Below are 21500 nucleotides of genomic sequence, written 5' to 3' on the forward strand. Positions count from 1 at the left end.
AACAAGTGTTCATGCTAAGAAAACAAGATAAGAAGCATTGGACTTGCTTCATTCGTACAGTCTGTAACATGCATAACACAAAAGCATAAAAAATCCTCTTCAGCTATTCAACAATTATTTTGCAAAGAGTTTACAGGTCTAACAATAATTTCTTTTCATAGATGTAGCCTTCTGTGCAATTTCCCCTTACCTTCCATATCTGACTGCTTAGCAACTTTACATAGGTGCAAGAAACAGGGCACAAGATGCTTAACTGAGTTTGCAGAGTCAGGAATATTCTTATAAACATGTCAGAGACATTGCTTTTCAGAAGCAACACTATTTGCTATACACCTCTGAAGAAACAGGCAACGTGTAACAGAAATTTTAGACTAAGTTTTGGGTCTAAATGATTCCAAGTAACACCCACTTTTGAACGTACCAGCTTAACAAAGTGCCAGTAATAAGAACCCATATAGAAAACAATTTCAGACCCAGCTTTCAGCCCACTATGCATGTGCAAGAGTGTATCTCTGAGAATGATCAGCTAGAGAGTGTTCAAGACTGACTGTAGGAATTGGGCCTCCTGCCTTCAGTCTGTACTCTAGATAAACCCCCTTCTACAAAATTCAAGCGTAGTTTTAAGGTGAGCTGAGACAGAAAGAAAAAAGCCTATCGTGCAATTTCTGGGCCAGCTGTGGTTTCAATAAAATGATTCTACATGCAGCCTGGAACCTAAATAAGGCTTTACCCTTCCATATACAGTTTTCACCATTTTTCATTCTATGGTCATTTATTGGTCTCTTCTTTACAGACACACATCATCACTGTTTGTTTATTTTTCATTTCATTTTTCTCTCTTTGCCAAATATTTAATTGCTCTACATCCTCTGTACATGCTTATATATGCTTAAACAACAAAGCATTAAGAAACTGTCCTCTATAAAAAATGCTGTCAGCATTACAATTAGTCACCATAGCCTAACAGTGTAGGTGTAGATATTGTACTTAGGAGGCTAGCAATAATTGTATCAACTCAGTTGCATAAGAAATGCTGGAGTGAGCAGTTGAACAGTATTTATCTACCAATTTAATTATTTTATAAATGGTATTAAAGGGAGAGCAAATGAGATATTCATATACACCAGTCCAGTAAAGAACTTGTCCACAGGCTCCAGAGGGTAATTTTTTCCTTAGTTTGTTAGTACAAAAATTCTTCCCTCACCTCTCAACAGTGTAAGTTAATACCTTACAACGTCTAAAGGGTCCTATAAATCAAATCTTAGTATCAACAACCATTTCAGTGACAGAATGAATATCTACTTGCTAAAGAGGGTGGAGTAAAATGTCAAAGGAAGTAAGTTTCATTTAATCAGTGTAAGCTCCCTAATAAATATCAGCCAAATATACTCTTCTTGTTTCTACCCATCCTCCTTAAAAATAGCTATTCAACTGAAAAGGGATATAATGCATTTCAACCTGCCATCTATTTTTAGTTGTTCTCTGCAGTGAATCTTTTAGAAGAGACAGTTACACAGATACATCTGCAGCATGTTTAATAGGAAGCTTGTGAATTCCTCATCCTTGCCACTCAAGGTAGCTCATTTTCAGTCAGATGGAATTGGAAAATAGTGACACAAAGACATAGAAGATACAGGAAAAGATAAAGAGAATTGTACAACCCATTGCCCAAAGTTCTCTGTGGAAATATACAAGGCACATTTTAATACTGCTGGTCTGTTATCTGCTAATTCAATTGTGAAAATGGGATCAAGAGTTTCTTTGTGTTATCCTTAATTTCTTCATTCATTTTTGATGCTGCTTTGGTTAAAACACTTCTTTTTATGCCTCAGTCCTAACATTTTTGAAGAAAGTAAAATTTTACCCGTACACTTCAAGGGGCAGCAACAGGCAAGACTTGCAATGCAGCCTGGGATTCCTGGAATAGATGCTCTTTATGGCTACAAAGATAATCATCTTTAGTCTTAGCGTCAAGTTTCCTCCTATTCTTCATGTGTGCAGTTACACAACAAATGTGGGATGAGGAGGAAAGGAACATCCAAGGGTTATCCTTTCCTTTAGAGACAAAGTTTTGGCAAAATTTAAATAGTTTTTTTACAAATCAGATGTCTTCAAAGATCTGAATAAATGACAGAAGGAAAGAGCTGCAGGTAAAACAAAGCAGAAGTATATGTCTGATATTTCTTTCATGGTGTTGATACTGAGTTGAGCAAGTAGTTACGTGGTATCTGTCTCCAGTGATCTGTTTATACAGCATGAAGGGCTGGGAAATATTCTCAGGGCAGATTCAGTCATTCTTGAACTAATTTTTATTGTATAAACAGTAAGAACAAGCTCTGAAAATCTGTTAGTTAACAGTTTTAATTGACACAAAAATGGGTTTGCAAAGGTATTTGGAGCCCTTTAACATAATATCATGTGAAATTCTGCATGACTATTTTCAATATAGCAATACAGGGATAGAGTTCTTATTATGATTTGAGAAAGAAAGCAAACCTTTGCAGTAAGTAGACTGAAAACAATATTCTTTTTGACATACTGCATTGTTCCTGGCATGTGCTTGAATAGAAGTGCAAAGAATAGATTTTCATCCTTTGATTGGTCATGTTGAGTCCTCACATCACAATACACATCATGCTTCATTATTTGACAAACTGGTTTACTTGAATATTCATTACACATCCCCAGTGCAATTGTCCCTAAATGCCAACTAAACCTCAACTAATACACTGTTTGCTTAGAGTGGACCTCAAAGCAGAGGTAAATAGGCTTCTGAATTTTAAGCATAAATGAAAGGACTTTCTTCAGTGATAAGTCACAGAAACCACACAAGGCAAAGCAAATATTCCCTGGGTACTGTTTTTCTTCCAATTTCCTTTTTTTGTCTATAACCTTTCAAGAACAGAAGATGCTTTTCTTTATTATTAAATTACCACCAGTCATTTTCAAGTGTCATTCTTTTGCACCATTCACGGCTTGATGAAAGCATTTGTTTGCTAAAACAAGGTTTTAAACCTGTTTGTTACCAGAATCTTGACAATACATAGAAAAAAAGTTTTAGCTTACTTCCATTTCTTTTTTTAAAGTTTGGCTGAAAGTAGCTATGGAACAACAGGGAATAAGGTCACATTTCCAGATCACACATGAAGCTGTATCAAGTATGGATATTCTGCTTATCCTTAGGGCATTTCAAGAATACAGAAGTCTTAGCAACAGTGTACAACAGACAGCCTAAAGCCCACAGCCCCAGCCTTCCTGAATGTCCACAGAAAGCAGGACAGTCTTTCTCTTCCCAAGACCAGCACATATGTTTCATTTAATTAAATTCCCTTTAATTTCTGCCTGGACAGGTACTACCTTGCACCTGAATAAACAGAGGAAACAACTTTCCAAGACCTGCCTCATGCTGAAAGAAGTAGAAAGTGATGCTTTTTTTTGGCTACTAGGAAGGAAGGGAGGAAGGAAGGAAGAGAATATTGGATTTGGGAAGTTAAGGAGTTAGTAGAAAGTCATGCTTTGGCTTTTCATCCCAAAGATGAAGACTCCATGATGGACAGGCACAGCCAGAGAAGGTCTTCTGATCTTCCACATTAGTTCTCCCTCTCATTAGATCTATTTTCTTTTCCCAGGGAAGTTCTTATTAACATTGGGCAATCCCCATAAGCCATGCTATGATGAAAGGATGACTAAGGCTATAAACATGGACACAAGATACCAAATGTCATTTGTTATGTTCTTTGTATTTATGGAAGTCAACTTTTCCATAACAGAGGAATATTAAATTTCTACTTAGTATAACAGTGATCAGACTCTAATAATGTCACAGTAACTAATCAAAAATGAAACTATGAAAATGATATTTCACCTTATTACTAAGAAAATGGGAACTATGCAGACTTTTCTGTCTGCCTTTTCAGTAAAATGGCAGTAGAATTAAGACTAAGCTTAGCACACAATTGAATATGAAATACATTCAGTTGTACTTCTACTATAATTGATAGTTCTAAGTTTGTGCCTCTGAGAGAAGGCATTTTTAGCACTTGTTTTGATGACAAAATGTGAAGGGAAGTAGAGAGTAGCTCTTTCCAAAATTAAAAATACTGATTATTTAATAAAAGTGCAAAGAATGCCCAGCTTCCTTCTCTTGTCCCTGTATTATCATAAAATCTTGCAGAAGCATCTCATTAAGAGATGTCTTCAAACAGCAAGCAAGATTGCATAGATCTGGAAATGTACAGTATCTCTGCTTCCCATTTTTTAGTCTTTGGTCTTGTTCTCATAGGCAAGTTGTTGTTGGCTCTTCTTTTGTTCTGTTTTGATTTATTCTTTGTCACCTTCAATTTTAAATGAGCAGAAGCGGCTATGGCTTGTACAGCCACCTACAGTGGACTACTTGTAGATCATGGAAATAAAAAATTATCACAATCCTAGAAAACCCTTGTATGAGGTCACTGCCCAAAAATTTATATATGCACACAGAGGACATGTCCAATATTTTTCTTTCTATTGTCTTAGTTGTCTATAGCAGCTCTTGCAACAAAAAATATCTGAGAAGTCATAAATGCTTTGGCACAGGGAGCCAAGATTGGTTCCAAACTATGTTGGAACTAGTCTTAGCCCTATGAAGCCTGTCCTCAAATTTGTACTGAGTGCAGGAGTCTGAATTTTTTAATGGTGAAATGCAGATAGCAACTGTCAAACCCATTCAGGGCAAGAGGATTGCAGAACCATCCTGTAGAACCATGATGGATTTGGAAGGGTCCCTGCTGTGTGAAACACAGGACTTCTGCAGAATTAAGACAATTACCTAAATGCCAATGTCTCGTTTTTCAGAGATCCTTTCAACTTGGCATATGTAATGGCCTGTGAAGATTTTCTTCCTAGGAAGGTTGAATCAAAATAGTTGTTTGGGATGTGTCATTTTTCAAAGTTTGCTTGTCGAAGTTTTTCATATAAGAATTTGGAATGCCTTCAATGTTGTATTAATTGTATTGTCCTCTCCAAATTGCTTATAAATGGAGCTTTTACAATTCAAATAAAGGAATGCAGTTGTATCTAGAAGATGCAGTCTGATAAAAATCTGTCCCAAAATCTTCTATAGAAAATCACTGGAAGTCTAAATAGCTTTTATGAACCAGATTAATTGGTTTTATGTGCCTGCTTTGTACTCCTGAAGCAAGTCAACTTTAAACACTGTGCAGACAGATATTTAGATAGGCTTTCCTTCATCAGAATTGCACAAATGGTGTAATATATCCTTATATAACCCTAATATGCCCTAAATCTTTATTTCTTAAATATTTATTGTCACTTATGTATACATTTTGACAGTTATTTCTTTCACACCAGTCTGTCTGGTCTTGTGAAATCATACTGTTGAATACATAACCACACAGCAAATAGGGGAGTGAAATCTGTTCTTTCCATGTGGATATTTTGCCACTAATTTAATTAGATGAAGCAGTCGGCTTAACAATGGCCTAAATAAAAGGAAACAAGTCCTTATATCCATGGAATTCAAGCTGACAAGAAAATACCCAGCTTTTCCTCTATCACCTCCAACCATTATAACGAGAGAGCAAAACAGGTATATTTCATGGTTACTCCTCAGTGGTAATCTTGAGAAAATCCTAATATATTGCTGGATATTTAATCTATTAATTACAAAGATATAATTTTCTTAATTGTTCTGATTAAATCATCCACTTGTCCTGTGCTGTTAGATGAGAAATGCAAATGTCAAAAACTTCATTACCATTTTTATTGCTCATCAGAAGCACTTCTTACTTTCAAAATATTCAGTATAGAGACAAAACAGGGAAAATATGCTGAGTGCAATGAAGAGCAATAGGATGCCAGAGTGCAAATACTGAATAAGATTGTTTATAAACAATCTACTTCTTTTTATTTCTTTATTGCCATCACCTCTACAAGTCAAAGCTTTTTGAATTTGCCAATATTCTTTCTTCATTTTCAATCACACTAGAATATTCCTTGCTGTTTTGAATTTTTTATTTCTTTATTGTCATTTTAATAGAGATAGATACTGATAAGTGCATAGCAGATAACAGCTTCTGTGCTAAAGACAAACACTGACAGTGACTGTAACTGTTGTTACAGGACAGGATTCCACTTACAGTCATGCACACAAAGTACATATTCTCTGCCTCTTAAAAAGCCCAGGTTTCTTGGAAAAACTTCAGACTAATGAACTACAGTGGACTTAGTAGCCTGTGGTGCATTTTGTCTTCAAGGGAACCAGATGAACCTTTCCCATTTTTTATTCCCCGAATATTTTTACATACAGTTTAAAGTTTTAACCCTAGCTCTTTTTGCCATGTTCTTAAGCTGTGGACTGTTAAACAGCTTCTGCATCTCCCCTGAGATGTGAATCCCTAGCTCCAGTGCAAATGAGGTTTGTAAATACTTGAGGGTGGAATGTTCTACATAAATGGGAGATAGTGTTATTAGCACTGTGGGAAGCATTTCAAAAGCTGAAACATCCTTGCCTTCAAAAGCAGGATAGTTTTTAAAGGAGTCTGAGACTCCTCATCATCCTCCTTTTCAAAAACTGATAGCCATTTGACCTACTGAAGTTCAGTTTTCTTCAAAGCCATGCGTACCTCAGCCCAGCCTCATTCCCAGATATTGGGTATATCCGCTCAGCCTGTAAACCTGCATGTCAAAACATAGTCTATATAAATTCCTTCCAAGCATATCAATAAATGTAATTTTGACTGTTTAAACTAAATATGTATTAGTATTAGTTAGCCAAACCCACAAAGATTATTCTAAATACTCTTCAGAGCCTCTGTTTAACAAGTCTATGTTACAATGGTTGGCCTGCAGCACTTCTATTTTTAGCTCTAATGGAACAGTCTTAAATTGCTTATTTTCTGTTTACTAAAGACTTTGAGCTTGTAACCATGGAAACAGTGGCAAGTGCCACAGCTTAACTGTTTTATTAAATGGTTGGAAGGTACAGCTGCAAAACTTGAAAGGCCAGCATGTCAATTTTATACACAACTCAAATTGCCACGTATACCACATTATAGCAAGTACTACATTAAATATAAGGAGTCAGAATCTGGTCTTGGTTATAGTGATATAAATCTTCCTATGTCTCTCCTTATTCTCCCTATTCTCCTTATTCTTGTGCAACCCAGATCAGGGTCTGTTTTTGTCAAATTGCACAGCCTGTCAAGTTTCAGTGATTACTGCATTTGAGTGCATGAACTGCAGATGATGTACACTAAACTAGCACCTAGTTAACGTGGAAAGACACCATCTCACAGTTGTGTTTGCATGAAGCTTTTAGCCCATATTGTATTGCTTACAGCGATAACATTGTTTTTGGAACCACTATGTTCTGTAACATTAATAGAAGGAATTAAATAAAAACTAATGACCTTGTCAAATGAAACTCTTGAAGTTGTAGCGGAAGAATTAACATGAAGAATCCTTTACATTTGTAATTAGGCTTTTACACAAGAACACCCTGAGCACCGGAGGTATTGAAAAATTTTACCCTCTGTTAGTTTCAGCATAAGCTGAGTGTGCTCCATATATGTGAAAACTAGGGTATTCTTAAATTCATACTTAAAAGTGTGTATAACAGTTAAATCAAATACTTCTGAAAATTATTGAAAATTATTAGCACAGTTTAGAAGAATTTTGTGATGGAGTATAAAACCCCATAGGATCAGATAACAAATATCATTTTTAACACAAACCTTATCATTTTACAACCCCCAAAAGATCAAGAGCTAAAACAAGAAGAGTGGTATATTTACATCCATAAATACTTAATGCATGACTCATCCTGTGTAATAGAACCAAAAGCCTGAAAAACGTTTGACATTTAGAAGAATCAGGTTCTGCTTTCTTCACAAGTATTGTGCTTGGAACAGTGTTCACATTGCTACTTTTGGTGTTAAATGTCTCCATATTGCAAGTGTGTCTATAAAGGCACTTCCAGTGAACAAAAACCCAAAAAGTAAAATTGACATTTCAAAGGAGAAACATTTTAGAAAAGATAAGGCTCCAATAAATTATCAACAGTGGTATTTCTTTTTATGAAAAAATTCTTCGTTAAATTAAAGAATATTATATTTGGTGTTCAATTATTAAATTCAAAGAAATATTCTTCACTGTCTTTTGGTGTAACTAGAATTACTGCAGTGAAAAAAAAATGAAGTTTCCTTTCATTTATGTATTTCTTCCTTTTTTTTTCTTTTTAATCCATCTGCAGGATCTACTTTCATTTGCAACACCCACATAATTCCAGTGAAAAATCAAGAAGGAGTAGCAATGATGTTTATTATTAACTTTGAGTATGTAACAGATGAAGAGAATGTGGCATCTCCTGAGAAGTCCAAGCCTATATTACCATCTAAACTTGTAAATCGTAAGTTACTTATTAAAAGTTCTCTGCTTACCTCTACTCTTATCTGGGAAAGTAATTAACATGGACAATAGGGTTACCAAAGGATGCAATTTCATTGACTGACTCACTTCAAACGAAATCCAAAACAGCAAGTTAAATGTAGCAAACCTACTGCAATAGGTTGGTAAAATAATCTAGCAGATCTTTTGTAGTACTAACAGCATGGATCTTGTGAGTAGTGCTAGGACGTATAAATTCATTCAAGCTGAAACATTTCAGATAAGTACATTACTATTGACAAAAGTCAATTATGAATGGAAAACTGATGAAAAGCATTATGACATAGCCCAAATATTTCATCTTAGCCTACTCAAAATTGAATATTATTATTTTACTTTCCCAGTAAAATATAATGGTGGTTTGATTAATAATTGCTGAAATGTCATTAAATTAGACTAGAAAATATAAAACCTTAAAAGAAAAACAAAAAACAGTTAAAACGTAACTAAACATCCTGGTTTTATCAAATTGAACTATTGACTTGAAGAATATATAGGAAATGCTTTTGTTTTCATTCCACTCTGGAATGTAAGTATTGTCAAAATTAGAATACTCAACATAAAATTCCACTTCTCATACAGCTACACTGTGCAGCTTTCTGTCCCACTATCTGCAGAATGTGTGTTCTTTTGGTGACCTTCACTCTGTGCAGCAACAGCACATGATCCTTCTGCTTTGCATCTGCACTCACATAATCTGCTCTTACTACAAGATTTCCCAGAACTCATCCCATTTGTACAAGCTCTTAGTAAAGCACAGCATGCTCTAATAGTGAGCATTAACACTTACCCCTGGCTGGCTCAGCACCAGTTGGAAAATACCTTTTCACAGTGAGATAATCTTTAATGCTAGTACGATAAAGGGACCTGGAATCTGAGTATTTTGATTGTTAAATCAACACTTCAGCTTTTTCTAGATAGGAAACAAAGACTGGTACAATCTTCGCTGTGAGAAGCAAGGGGAAAACTTTCCTGATGTAAGCACTACACAGTACCTGAATAACCCTACAATGACAGTTGATATTAAACTGTGGCAAAGAAAATTCCCATGACTGGAAGATTGCAGTCTGCAAAAAATATCACATTTTTTTAAAGCCCTTGTAAATATTCTTTAAGATACATATTTAAAATATTGTTTTTTTATACTTCCTTTTCTTATTTTTTTTTACAGCAGGTTTTTTTTAATAATCAATACAGCAGTTGGCTTTTTACTGGAGATATCAAAAAAACATTTTTTCTAGTAATGATATGGTTAAAATCCCATTAAGGGGTATCGTGAAAAATAATGAAATTGCATCAGAAGAAAAATTATAAAAAGTACATCAAGTAAACCTCCTTATATTCTGTTTTTATTTTAGTATGCTATGATTTTGTGAATTTGGAACATCTTACTTCCTCAATTTAAAAAGTAATTTTATAACATAAATAAAATTGTTCAACTTGTCTGTGCTTAATGTGGTTGTGTTGACAAAATAGAAGGTAAAATACTAGTTGAGGGAAAAAAAGCCAGAGCCTCATGTCTTGAAAAAGAGCATTTTGTTCTGCTATCTGTGACATATCACTGTACATTTTCAAGTGTTATCACTTGGTGTATTTTAAAGTAAAAAGCTAAAGAGGGAATACGAAAAAAACTCCACTTTGTCAAAACATCCTTTTCTTGTTTTACAGTATTTACACCTGACATACGCGAGGGATTTCCTTGCTGAAAGTTCTTGAAAAATGAATAGGTGGGCCTCCAAGCTCAGTACATAATGGAGAAACATCAAGGTTCAAAAGGGGGCAAAGAAAGGTGACAAACCATTTTCCAGCTAGTGGGGACAGCCAGATGCCAGAAACTGGCAGAAACTAGAGCAGGCACATGGTTGCTCCTATTTCCACCTAGTTGCTTATGGTTTCAGAGCAGACTGTTATGTGGGCAGGATGGGAAGAATGGTGATACAAAATAAGCTACATAGCCAAAAATTCCTCCCGGCAGGGACATTTCTCAAGAAAGAGGCCAAACTATGCAAAACATCCTGAAATAACTGCAAGATGTTTTGTATAGTCCAATGATCATTTTAAATTAAAACAGACAAACAAAAGCTTGAAATCTAGAAAAGGCAGAGAGAAACCAATAAGCTAGAAAAGAAGGCAAAAAAAGGTGGATGGTTTACCAGTAAAAACATATTTTTTAAGTTATGTTCCCATGATAAGAAAGGCAAACGGCAGATTCTCCCAGAGGCAGTTAGTTTTTTATTATCTTACTCTGTTTAGAACAGGTAAAGCAGGTGATCTCTTTTCACTGGATCACACAAAATGAACAGTAATGGGTATTGGTTCAGAAAAAAAAAAAAGGCAGCGATGAAAAAAATCCCTTCAAATCCAGCAACCAATTTAAAGAACGTAAATAGAGAGGGAACCAGACACATAACAAGTGCAATACATCTCTGACAAACAACCAAGATAAGCAATGGCTAATGACAAAAGACAAAAGATTTCAGATTACATTAACATCTACTACCCAGAAGCACACAGATCATGAGAGATTTCTTTCCAGAGCTCCTTAAATTGAGTTTTCTCATATTAGAATGCCTTTTCAACATGAGAGCAAATAAAAATGACTGAGTCAGGTTGCAGGAGAGAACTAAAAGTGATTAGGAAACAAATAGATTGCAGTTATTTTCCTGACCCTAGAAAACAAGATAACTCTTCCATACTACCACTCTTCCTCTAATTGATTTATCAAGAGTTGATATAAAAAGTATCAAGTATAGCTTTGAAAAACCTTTCCTTTTTTCTATAAGCATCTATCCCACAAGTTGCAGCCAACAGTTTTGAACACTACTGCCTACCACAGGGCTCTAATACAAAGTAAGAAAAAAGCAGTTCATGCTGTGGAGAAAAGACAGATTCCAGTCTGTTAAAGGGCCCTTTGAAAAAATTAAATACCTATGGAAGGCAACTGACACTTGCTAGGTTGAGCTCAGAAACTGCATTTAGCTCTGAATAGGAAGAAAATTAAAAATCTACCAGATGATTACTGATATTTTAAAGAGCCTTTGTAAGCTCTCTAGGACAAGGATTCTGAATTTGGTTACATGCCATGATGATAGCTAACACAATTAGGTTCTGATTCAGCATTGGGCTTGGCAGATTATTAAAAAAAGGTATATTGTCAGGATTTTGATGACCATGTTTGAGTATAAATAGAATTCATTCTAATCCGGTACTCAAGAGCTCCTATCTTATATGCAGCAAGGGGATGGATAGGCAGTAGTGTGAAAAGTGAAGATAGTGGCTTCACAACAGCAGCGTAGAAGTCCTTTTAGCTGATCCTTCTCTTCCCTTTATTCTTTCTTGCAAGAATTTATCACCAGTTCTCAATGGCAGTCAGAACAGTGTATAATCAAATAGAGAAATTTTGGAAGATAGCAGCATGCACTAAGTCTGTAAAGAACTACCAAATCACAGACAACTCTTTTTTCACTCCTTTCTGTTTCATTGCTTTTGTAGTTTGCAACAATTCTATTTTCCAATATATGCCAGTTCATTAGTAAAACAAATGAAGTCTTTGCTCATATATAACTCTTTCCTTTGGGGGTAAAAAGGTACAGCCCAAAATATTTGTCATATCTTTTTGTTTAAACTTCTAATCAAGTTTATTTAATACTACATCTGTCCCTTCCTTATATTCAGAGAGATGTGAAAGTTTCTTCTGTACATACTTATTCCAGGCCTGGGTAACAACCTCTAGTGAGAATACATTTGTACAATGTGCAGTTAAAGTGAGACTTTAAAAAACTATTTTCTGCTATAGATGTCCATTCATCATCCAATCTTTCTAAATTTTGTCTCATTTCCAGATAGGAGAATTCTACTTATTGTTACATCAAGTCTTTTCTAATAAGTTTGTTTTCTTTTTGCATTGCCTTTTGTTAGATCATGTAAATGTTTCGTAATTCTAGAAATTAACATCTATACTGAAAGATAAAAACACTTAATAACTTCACCTCACCTCACTTGATCTGTGAAATGCTTGAAGACACAAATACCTGCTTTGTAAGTGAAAGGATATTTGTGTAGCATATTGAAGAGTTAAGATTGATAGTTTTGAGCTACATAAGCCCTAAAAATGGATTTTACTAACCTGTAACCTGGACTCTTCTATCTTATATCTGATAAGACAGCAACATTTGCTTGGTTGTCACTATAACAATAAAAAAATATTCCCATGAATTTTCATGATTCTAACCATTTGCCAACTTGAACTGAAATAATGCATAAATAATGTGTATTTGGCAAGATACTTTTAGTAAAAGATAACTCCTTCCCTTTAGACTCACTGTAAAAGAAAAAAACAGAGCTTTTTGTAGACTTTCTACAATGAACTAAATTAAGAAGAGATGTGATTTTATACCACGTTAGCGAAAAATCCTCTGTGAACACTAATAAATTATCATTTTAATTTGTCTATTTGTAACAGTTGTTAACCAGAATAATTCAGTGTGCTTTACAGACTTCACTAAACAGTTTATATTATAAACTGTTAAGCTATAACTTCTGTGTGCAAATATGGCTTTTAAATCACCTGTTGAGGAAACGGACCCTAAGTGTCCAATTTCATTCCCAAATCTAACAAATGTTCAAATCTAGTATATTCATCCACTCCACTATTTTGTGAGGAATTTTTACAGCAATTTAGAGAACTAGCAACATACTAGAAGTACCAGCATATAAGCTAATACTGGTTCCCAAACACAGTATTCATTACCTCATGCGAGAAAGCCCAGAAAGCTATTTGATTAAATGTATAATTGCATTCTGCTGAAGAGGGATATTTGAGGATTGTCTTATCATTTTATCGCTTCAAAATCTATAAGCCTATTAAAGACACCCTGAAATAATTTCTTGTGTTTCTTCCTGCAAAGAAAATGAGAGGATCCGTTATGCATCCAATAAATGGGTACTTTTTGGATAAAGTTCAAATAAAATGAAGAGGCTAAAACCATAATCAGAAAACCTTTCAAGCACCTTCTTCGAGGTGCTTGCTTTTCATCAAGTTTACCTCTCTCCTGGTCATAGCAATGGAGTTACATCTCAGAAGCAGAGATCACTGCATATGCTGATGTTACAAATAAAACAAGCACAACTGAAATTTAAGTCATGCCTTCCTTTCAGTCGAAGAGCTAGCTCAAAAAAATGCTATTTGCTTTTCTCTGTACAGAGCACATTCCTATATAAATAAGCATAGGAGCTTAGTGAAAGATAGCATATAACATCTTCCTAAAAATTTTAGGACAACAACGTTGTCATGAAATACTGAATACTGTTTGATGCATACAATTTTGCCTCATAGAACATGGCATATATAAGTAATAGTAACCTCCTGACTTTGCCCAAAATGTAATGAATAATTTGTCCAGGTCTTATTTTTAGCTGCACCACTGGGAACGAATTCATCTCAAGTGAGGGCTAGTCAAGAAAAATTGCGTCGAGGAGGACAAAGGTTTCTATCTAGCCAACCAGCTACATAGTTCTGACACCCCAGTGTCAATTATGCGTATTTGTCTCCAAGGTAAATTACAGTAAATGTTAGCTAAACTGGAACAGTGTTACCTCTTAGCAAAGGAATACGGCCAAACACCAATCACCAGTAAAAGATAGAATCTCTGCTACTATCACCTTCAGTGCTCCACAAACACCTAACAGCCCAAATTAACAGAACAGCCATTGAGATAAACAATTTTACTTAGAGAATTACAAGTGGGGTGGCTGTACTTCTGTTTCCTCATTATGGTTACTATTGGGGTTCAGCTTAGAAAGGAAGCCTCCCTGGATTAGCTGTTTGCATTACAGCCTCAGCCAGCTACAGTCACACCTATTGTGCTATATCTTGTAAAAACATTCAGTAAAAAAGATAATCTCTGCTTAAAGAGATTGCAAACAAAAAAGAGAGAATGACACAGCTTTCAGTAGCTTTCATTGGAGGTGACTTGTGCCTACCAGACAGGTCTTCCAGTCCTATATTTTTAACAGTATCCCATCTATCTGTTCCTTTCAGGACATTTGAAATGGGGGTTCTGTGAGGTAACTTGAAGGCTAGGATAATGATTTTGCTAAGTCATCCCACAGTATAATACATACCCTCAGGGAAGTATAAAGGTAGTGAATTTTGCTTCATCCTCTGATGGAAGAGAGAGACATGTCTCTCTATTATTCATAATAAGAATTAGCACAGAGAACTTAACACATCTGTGCACTTGCTAAATTGAATTACAGATTTTTAACCTTGAAGAGGAAAAAATCAAAACTATCAGGGTATCTCAAGCTTACACAAAGTTGACTCTACCAGAAAGCAGAAAAAAATTTCCAATGGATTTCAGAAACTTTCAGGTGGACACTGGTCACCAGAAATGCATGTGTGGGGGTTATATTATTCAACATGGAATACATATTGTTTTAGGATAAAATAATCATTAAGATAAAATAGATCATTAGGTAAAAATAAGAGAATTTAACACCACCATGTCTTGTTTCTCAGGCATAGAATCCTATCATTATTACTTGGCTATTCAAAGCACCCAGGCAAGCTGGCCATTTCAAAGACCTGAAAGCAACTGGCAAGGACACGTAGTCTGGGGAGTTCTCACCATGAAGACATGAAATAAGTGAACCCTATCAGAAATATGAAACTAATGCCATATTCTAAACAAATGTCAATGAATAAAGACTATTCTTCCTAAAGAAATTATGAATTCTTCAACTTTTCAATAAGTCTCATCCAAACAAAATTGGCATTGCCTAGCAAAAAATGTATCACTAATTAGAATTCCATTTAATGGGAAATATCATGTTAATCCACATGCATCTACTTTAGTTTTCTGTCTGAAACATCAGCCAACTTTAAAACTTGATGATTGGAAACATATATTGATCTATGTGAAAAAATTTAGTCATTATCAAAATACCTCTTAACTGAATAGTTCTCAAATTTTCCAAATAAAAAGGCAATGTACTTTCAGAACAATTCTTCAGCATATTACATATATTGTATATGAATTCAAGCTATCTGAATTTACTTTTAGAATGTGTGGAAATTTGATATTCTACCTACTTTTTTTAATAGTCTGTTTATTTTTTTAATCTGTTTCAAGCTAAAGCTTTTTGTAAATTTAGTTTAATTGTATTTCAGATGGTAACAACCTTTCAAGTGGCTCTTCTTCAGGTAAATCTATCTTCTAAAATTCTATCTACTAAAGTCCTTTTATTGCTTTTTTCTCGTTCTATTATTTCAAGATCTCATTACATTTTATATATTTCTAGAATAGTAAAAGTCATAATATGGCTCTTGCTCTCACTCTGAATATTTATTGCTGCAAAACTATAGATATAACAGCTAAACTATTAAATGTAGTATAATTATATGACATATAAAATCCAAATTTAATGATACTTTTCATCTTATTATCACTGAAAGTTGTTGCATGCAGAACATAAAAAAAATCTTCAATCAATATATGAGACAAAACACACTGTGGAACTAAATAGTGGTATATGAATTTGGTGTTCAAACATAAAGAAACCATCTTCAGACTTTCTGTCTCGACAAAAGCAATATTTTTTATCCTATGAAGTCTGGCAACCAAGGTGATGAAGGGTTGAGAACTTTATCGAGCTACCAAAAAACCCACCATATTCTCACCAAGACAGCAAAATATTATGCTAGGTGACCAATTCTTTACATGTACTATTTTTTGCAATGCTGTCTATTCTATTTCATTGCAGTTATTTACTCTTTTCTTCTTTTCTATTTCTAAATATGTTCAAGAAATAGAAATTCAAGAAGTAAAATCTCTTTCTGAGAGGACAAAAATTGTTTGTCATGTGGCTTTTTTCCAGAAACATTGCAAATCCTATAATTTTAACATAATGAATAAGATATATTAAAATGACATCTCTACAACAAGTGGGAAGAAAAACATATATTGAGTCATATTAACATTCAAGGATATAATCATTCTATCTTTTGAGGGAGACCGTGATAGCATTTTTCAGACTCAATTCACAAGCCGACCACGCACAGCATAGCCCTACAAGTAACCGGAGTCTCCATTCTCTTCCTTTCATACTCTGACAGAGTTCTATGTGTAATCCTCACCAACACTCAGTTAAAACTCTCTCACTTACAAGGGAATGTAACAAAGATTGCTGGTGTTAATACTGGTAAAACTCATGTGCAACCTTAAATTTTAGAGAAAACTAAAAGAAGTAGTGCAAAAATTAAATGAGACCATACCAGAGGATAAAAAAAAATAAGACACATATGCAGTGTTTGAAAATTATGAGTTCAAGTTTCTAAAGTTAATAATTGCATACACCTTCCTTTTCCTTCCTGAAAATAAACTAAGATTATTTAATGAACAGGGCAAGAAAATTATCCAACTATGTGTGCTTCCCTACATTTTCGGGGAAAAGAACAGAAAAAAAACATAATTGGCTCTTGCTGTAATTCTCTGTCCTATGGTCTGCTGTGCCAGCCAGAAAATAAGGCATCATCACATGCTTCAGTGTTTCCATAGAGTACATTCAAGTATTTGCTGCTATTTTAGACTGTCAGTGTTTAGGGATTCCATTTCTGAAAAGCAATTGTTTCCTTTAGTCTGTTGCATGAGTTATTAGATGGTATTTATTAGCCTGTGAGCAGCAATTCAATAATTTTCTGTGTCTGTTTTTCTGATAACCTAGATCTTGAAATTCCATGACAGTAGATATTTAATTATGAGAAAATCTTTCATCAAAGAGCTGACTTGTGTTACTTTTGTGAAAATAATTTTACTGATTATTTGGGAAAGTTTCAGAACAAAGGTATTGTTGAATTAGCCCATGCTCTGGAGGATAGTCTGTCATAATTGACCTATCATACCTACCCTTGTCAAGGAAATCTCTGTTTAGAATAGTTTGATCTTTTCGGATATGTATGTTGTATTCTTTAATCTTATATGTTCAAAAAGTCACATATGTTTCATATTGTAGCCAGGCCAGTCAATCACCATGATAAAACTTGATATTCAAGACTTGATTTTCTTCAACACCCTACCACAGTTAACAGGTTGTACTGGAACATAAGCAGCTCAATGTGGTTTAGCTCCTCAGTGTGGTTTAGCTCTCAGCCCAGGAGAAGTGATATGTTAGACCAGGAAAAAAAGATCTGACAGTTTCTACACCTAACTTGTGCGAACTCTTTGTGCATTTGAGCTCCTTTGATTTGATTTTGGAAAGTCTAAATCTGGAAAAGGTTGAGATAAATAGACTAGATCTAGCTCCCAGTTGGGGAGCCTGACGCCAGGCTTTGAAATCTTGGTTTCTGAATAATTATTTCTCTGCATCAGCTTGAAAATAACAATGCTTAAAAAACTGGCTGGGCAATTCTTTGAGGAGCCATCACGACTTCCCAGCTACCGTGTCTTAGGACTACTCTTCTGCAAGATTTGAGATAGTATTGCAGGAATCCCATGTGCATTGACATGGGCTAAACGGACTTTGGGATAGCACACAGCGTCTACCACTATCCAGAGACCACTAAAGAAATTGCAGTGAAAGTAAAACTCTCTTAATTGCAGGCATTTCTCTGGCTTTGCCACTGTGCCTTGTGCCTAATATACGTTTCATGACACAGAATTAAAAAAGGCTTTCAGAAGGCAAGAAAAGTACATTTGAATTTGGGATTTTGGACATAGCTCCATCTGCAAACAGTTTAGAGGAGTCCTTTCTTATCTACAGTGTATTTTTGGACTAAGTTCTACTGTTTAGAAATTCTAACAGTTAGCTGAAATGACACAGAGAATAAATGTAACCAAGAGATTAACTCATTTGCAAATTACTTATTCAGTAAAGCAAGGTTTGAAATGAGGAGGTGGAATGTAAGTCTGGAATTGTGACTCAGACTCAACTGCTTTCCTCAACTGCTCTTAGCAAGCCACAGTCATACAAATCTCTGACTCAGCACTAAGAACTTGGCAATCTAGTCTTCAATAAAACATAAAGATTTTAATGTAACATTATTTGTATATTTATAGTAAATAGATAGTTGCATCTCAAACATGTTTTAATATTGTAAGCCAAGATAAATCTGCTTCTGACATCATACCTACACAAAGCATCCATCATCAAACAAAAAATTTTACCCCATACACAGTATGCCAGGAAAGCTTCCACTGACACTTTTAGTCTATACTGGGACGGGGGGCCTGGGGCCATGAATTTTGCTTCATGACAAATTGTATTATCACACTTCCTTTCCCAGCTCAATAATGCTAACTACACAAAATGTGAATGGGCCTCTTGATAACTTCAGCTGCAGGAGAGAGGTGAACGTCCAACACACAATGTAGGTCATTAACTGCATTGTAGAATAGCAATACACCTTAAGACTATTCTATTTAAAAAAACCAAGGTAAAACAAAAACCAACAAAATCAGAAAATAGGCTTTTAACTTCAAGATTTATTACGATTTATAGAAGAATAGCAAAAAGCTAATAATTTAAGTTTTCTATTTCATGCCCAAAAGTCTTAACAAGAAGCAAAATTCTCACTGAGTATTCTTTCCAGATGAACTGCAGTTAGACAGCTAAATCAGTAATGCGGTATAACATGGTCATATTAACTTGGTGAGGCAGAAAAGACCATCTGCATCACCATGAATATGACTAAAATAGGGTGCCAACAAAAAGTCTTTAACAGTGTCAAATGCCAGAAACCCTTATGAATGGTATTTTTTAAAATTTCAATGTAATTGATTAAAAAGAGATTTTTTTTTAAAAGTCTAATCTTTTAAAAGGTTAGTTTCATTTTGGAAGCAATAAGCTTTCAATATTTATGTATAAGCTGCTTTACAGCTCAATTCTACACATTATTTAAAAAAATAAAATAATTCTTTACATACTTCACTAATTTCAACTGTAAGCAGTTTGTATAAGTATACTTAGTAAGTTAGAAGAAATACGCATGTTCCCAAGGTGCACTGTGCTGAATATCACTGTGTAGACTGAAAATTGGCACCTCTAGTTGCTGTTTTAAACATGTATGACTCTGGTTTATGTAACAAAGTTTTCTGTCTATTTTACTGTAGTGTGTGTATATGCATCAGAGTAATAGATTCAATGGAATTCAATTTGGAATTCAACAACCTGTTCCAAAAATTGTCAAGGACAAAAAAAGGGAGATCATTACATGGATCTATATTTTAAAGTAGGGAAAAAAAGTTGAAAATAAATCACCAGATTTCCAAATACTGGGATGTTATTAGTAGACTCTGATAGGTTCTTTATTTTATAATATATTTTCAAGTCCTTGAATAAAAAAGGTGCAAACAATGAGGTCAGAACGTTTGTATAAGTCACAAAATTATTCAGACTATTAGACGAGATTCACAGACTTATGCTAGGATACTGAGTGGCCAAGTGATAAAACAGCAAATTAAATTTTTACAGACATAATAGTAGAGACTAAATTATCTATTACCAGTCAACAAAGAAATCTTTCAGCTGCTGTAAAAATATCTTACACTAGCACAGCTAGGAAAATAACTCACAAAGGCAATGAAATATTGGCAATTGTAAGGAAGGGAACTACGATCAAAACAAAAAGCCATTATGTCACTTCATTGATCTCTAAGTCTGGGAATAGCTCAGGCCATTGTTAAAAATTATTCCATTAGACATAAAAAGTAACTGAGAAGAGTGAAAAGGATGATAAGAGCTACACAATGGAGTCACACTAGCATTCTTCAACTTGCAAAAGAGGTATACAAAGAAGAATGCAGCAGATGTATGAAAAGGAAGTTATCAGCTATTTTTCATAGCACCCTCCCCACAGCCACAAGTTAGGGGAAGTACTTATATACTTACATAGCAAGTAAGGGGAAGTACTTTTTCATATATGTGTGCTAAAATTACAGAACTGTTTCCTATAGGATGCTTTGCTTTTAAAAGCACTGAGACAAATTCTTGGAAGAAAGGTACACCAAACATTCGATTTGTGGTTTTAATACAATCTCTAGCTCAGAAAGTTTCAGAAATTCAGGTATCCAGAAGCTGAGTAAATTTACTGAGAGAAATAACACAACCTTAATCTCTTTCTTCACATATCCACTACTGGAAATATCAGAGGTCCAACAGTGTTCTAGATAGACCTGTGTTGTCACATAGTATAGCAACTTTAGCTCTTAGACAGATTTTCCTTTAAGAAGAGTAGGGTACGCTCACTTTCATTTATTTGGAATTCAAAATACAATTCAATATTCAATACTAAATATATAGGACACTCATTTTAAAGCATTGAGTGATTAAGCTGCATCATCAATTGCTCTACAGAATTACTGTCAGTCATAGACACCAAAGAAAAACTATTTCAAAATATTTCAGTATGGAATGATACATTTCAGTGCTAAATATTTATAAAAGTTAGATTGCTACAAATATTGCCAATTAAAACTGACTGAAAAAGAAATGAAATCTTATCCCAAACAGAATTTCTTATGCCAGTAATAGAGAATAAGAAGATATTTTGAGATGGCCTCCAAGAAATCATTAACTATTGATTCACTGTTTAAAGTACTCATGTAGGAAAGTGATGAGAGACAAGAAGTTATTTAATAAGTCAGGCTGTTTACTCAATGATATCTGATCGTTTCAATTATTCCAATTATTTTATTAAACTTTTTTAGCATTTCTTTTTCTAAACTGTTTAATATGTTTTCTGTACATCTGAAGTCCGTTTGCCTCCATCTGTGAGTTATTTTACACAAAATCTTACAATATTTGTTATTTGGGTCTTTTAGAAGGATAGTCTGTAGATTTTACAGTTCTCATATATAACTCTTTATATGCAAAATATTTTACTCTCCCTCTCAGCTACTGATATTTCTTAAAATTACACAAAGCTATTAGTTTTCCACACCCTCAGAACAGCCTAGCCTGCCATTCAGTATCCAAGTCCAACTCAGCCCAACCCATTCAAATGTAAATGATAACTGTGTTGTGTAGATGAAACTGAGGCCTGAGAGCTGTGTCGCTCC

The 21500-nt window shown here is 34.6% G+C and overlaps 1 protein-coding gene across 3 annotated transcripts in view; it reads left to right on the forward strand.

Annotated features, from left to right (window-relative positions):
- The window catches only part of KCNH7 (potassium voltage-gated channel subfamily H member 7), a 220056-nt gene that overhangs the window by 125242 nt on the left and 73314 nt on the right, over window positions 1-21500 (forward strand). For 2 of the 3 annotated variants that reach the window (XM_027678733.1, XM_027678734.1), the window contains exons 3-4: window positions 8252-8407; window positions 15617-15649. In XM_027678733.1, the coding sequence (XP_027534534.1) occupies window positions 8252-8407; window positions 15617-15649 (189 nt within the window). The remainder of the gene's footprint in view (window positions 1-8251; window positions 8408-15616; window positions 15650-21500) is intronic. The other variant, XM_027678735.1, reaches the window with a different exon arrangement.

Source organism: Neopelma chrysocephalum, unplaced genomic scaffold (assembly GCF_003984885.1).
Source record: "Neopelma chrysocephalum unplaced genomic scaffold, ASM398488v2 Primary Assembly neopelma1_44, whole genome shotgun sequence".
Lineage (NCBI taxonomy): Eukaryota > Metazoa > Chordata > Aves > Passeriformes > Pipridae > Neopelma > Neopelma chrysocephalum.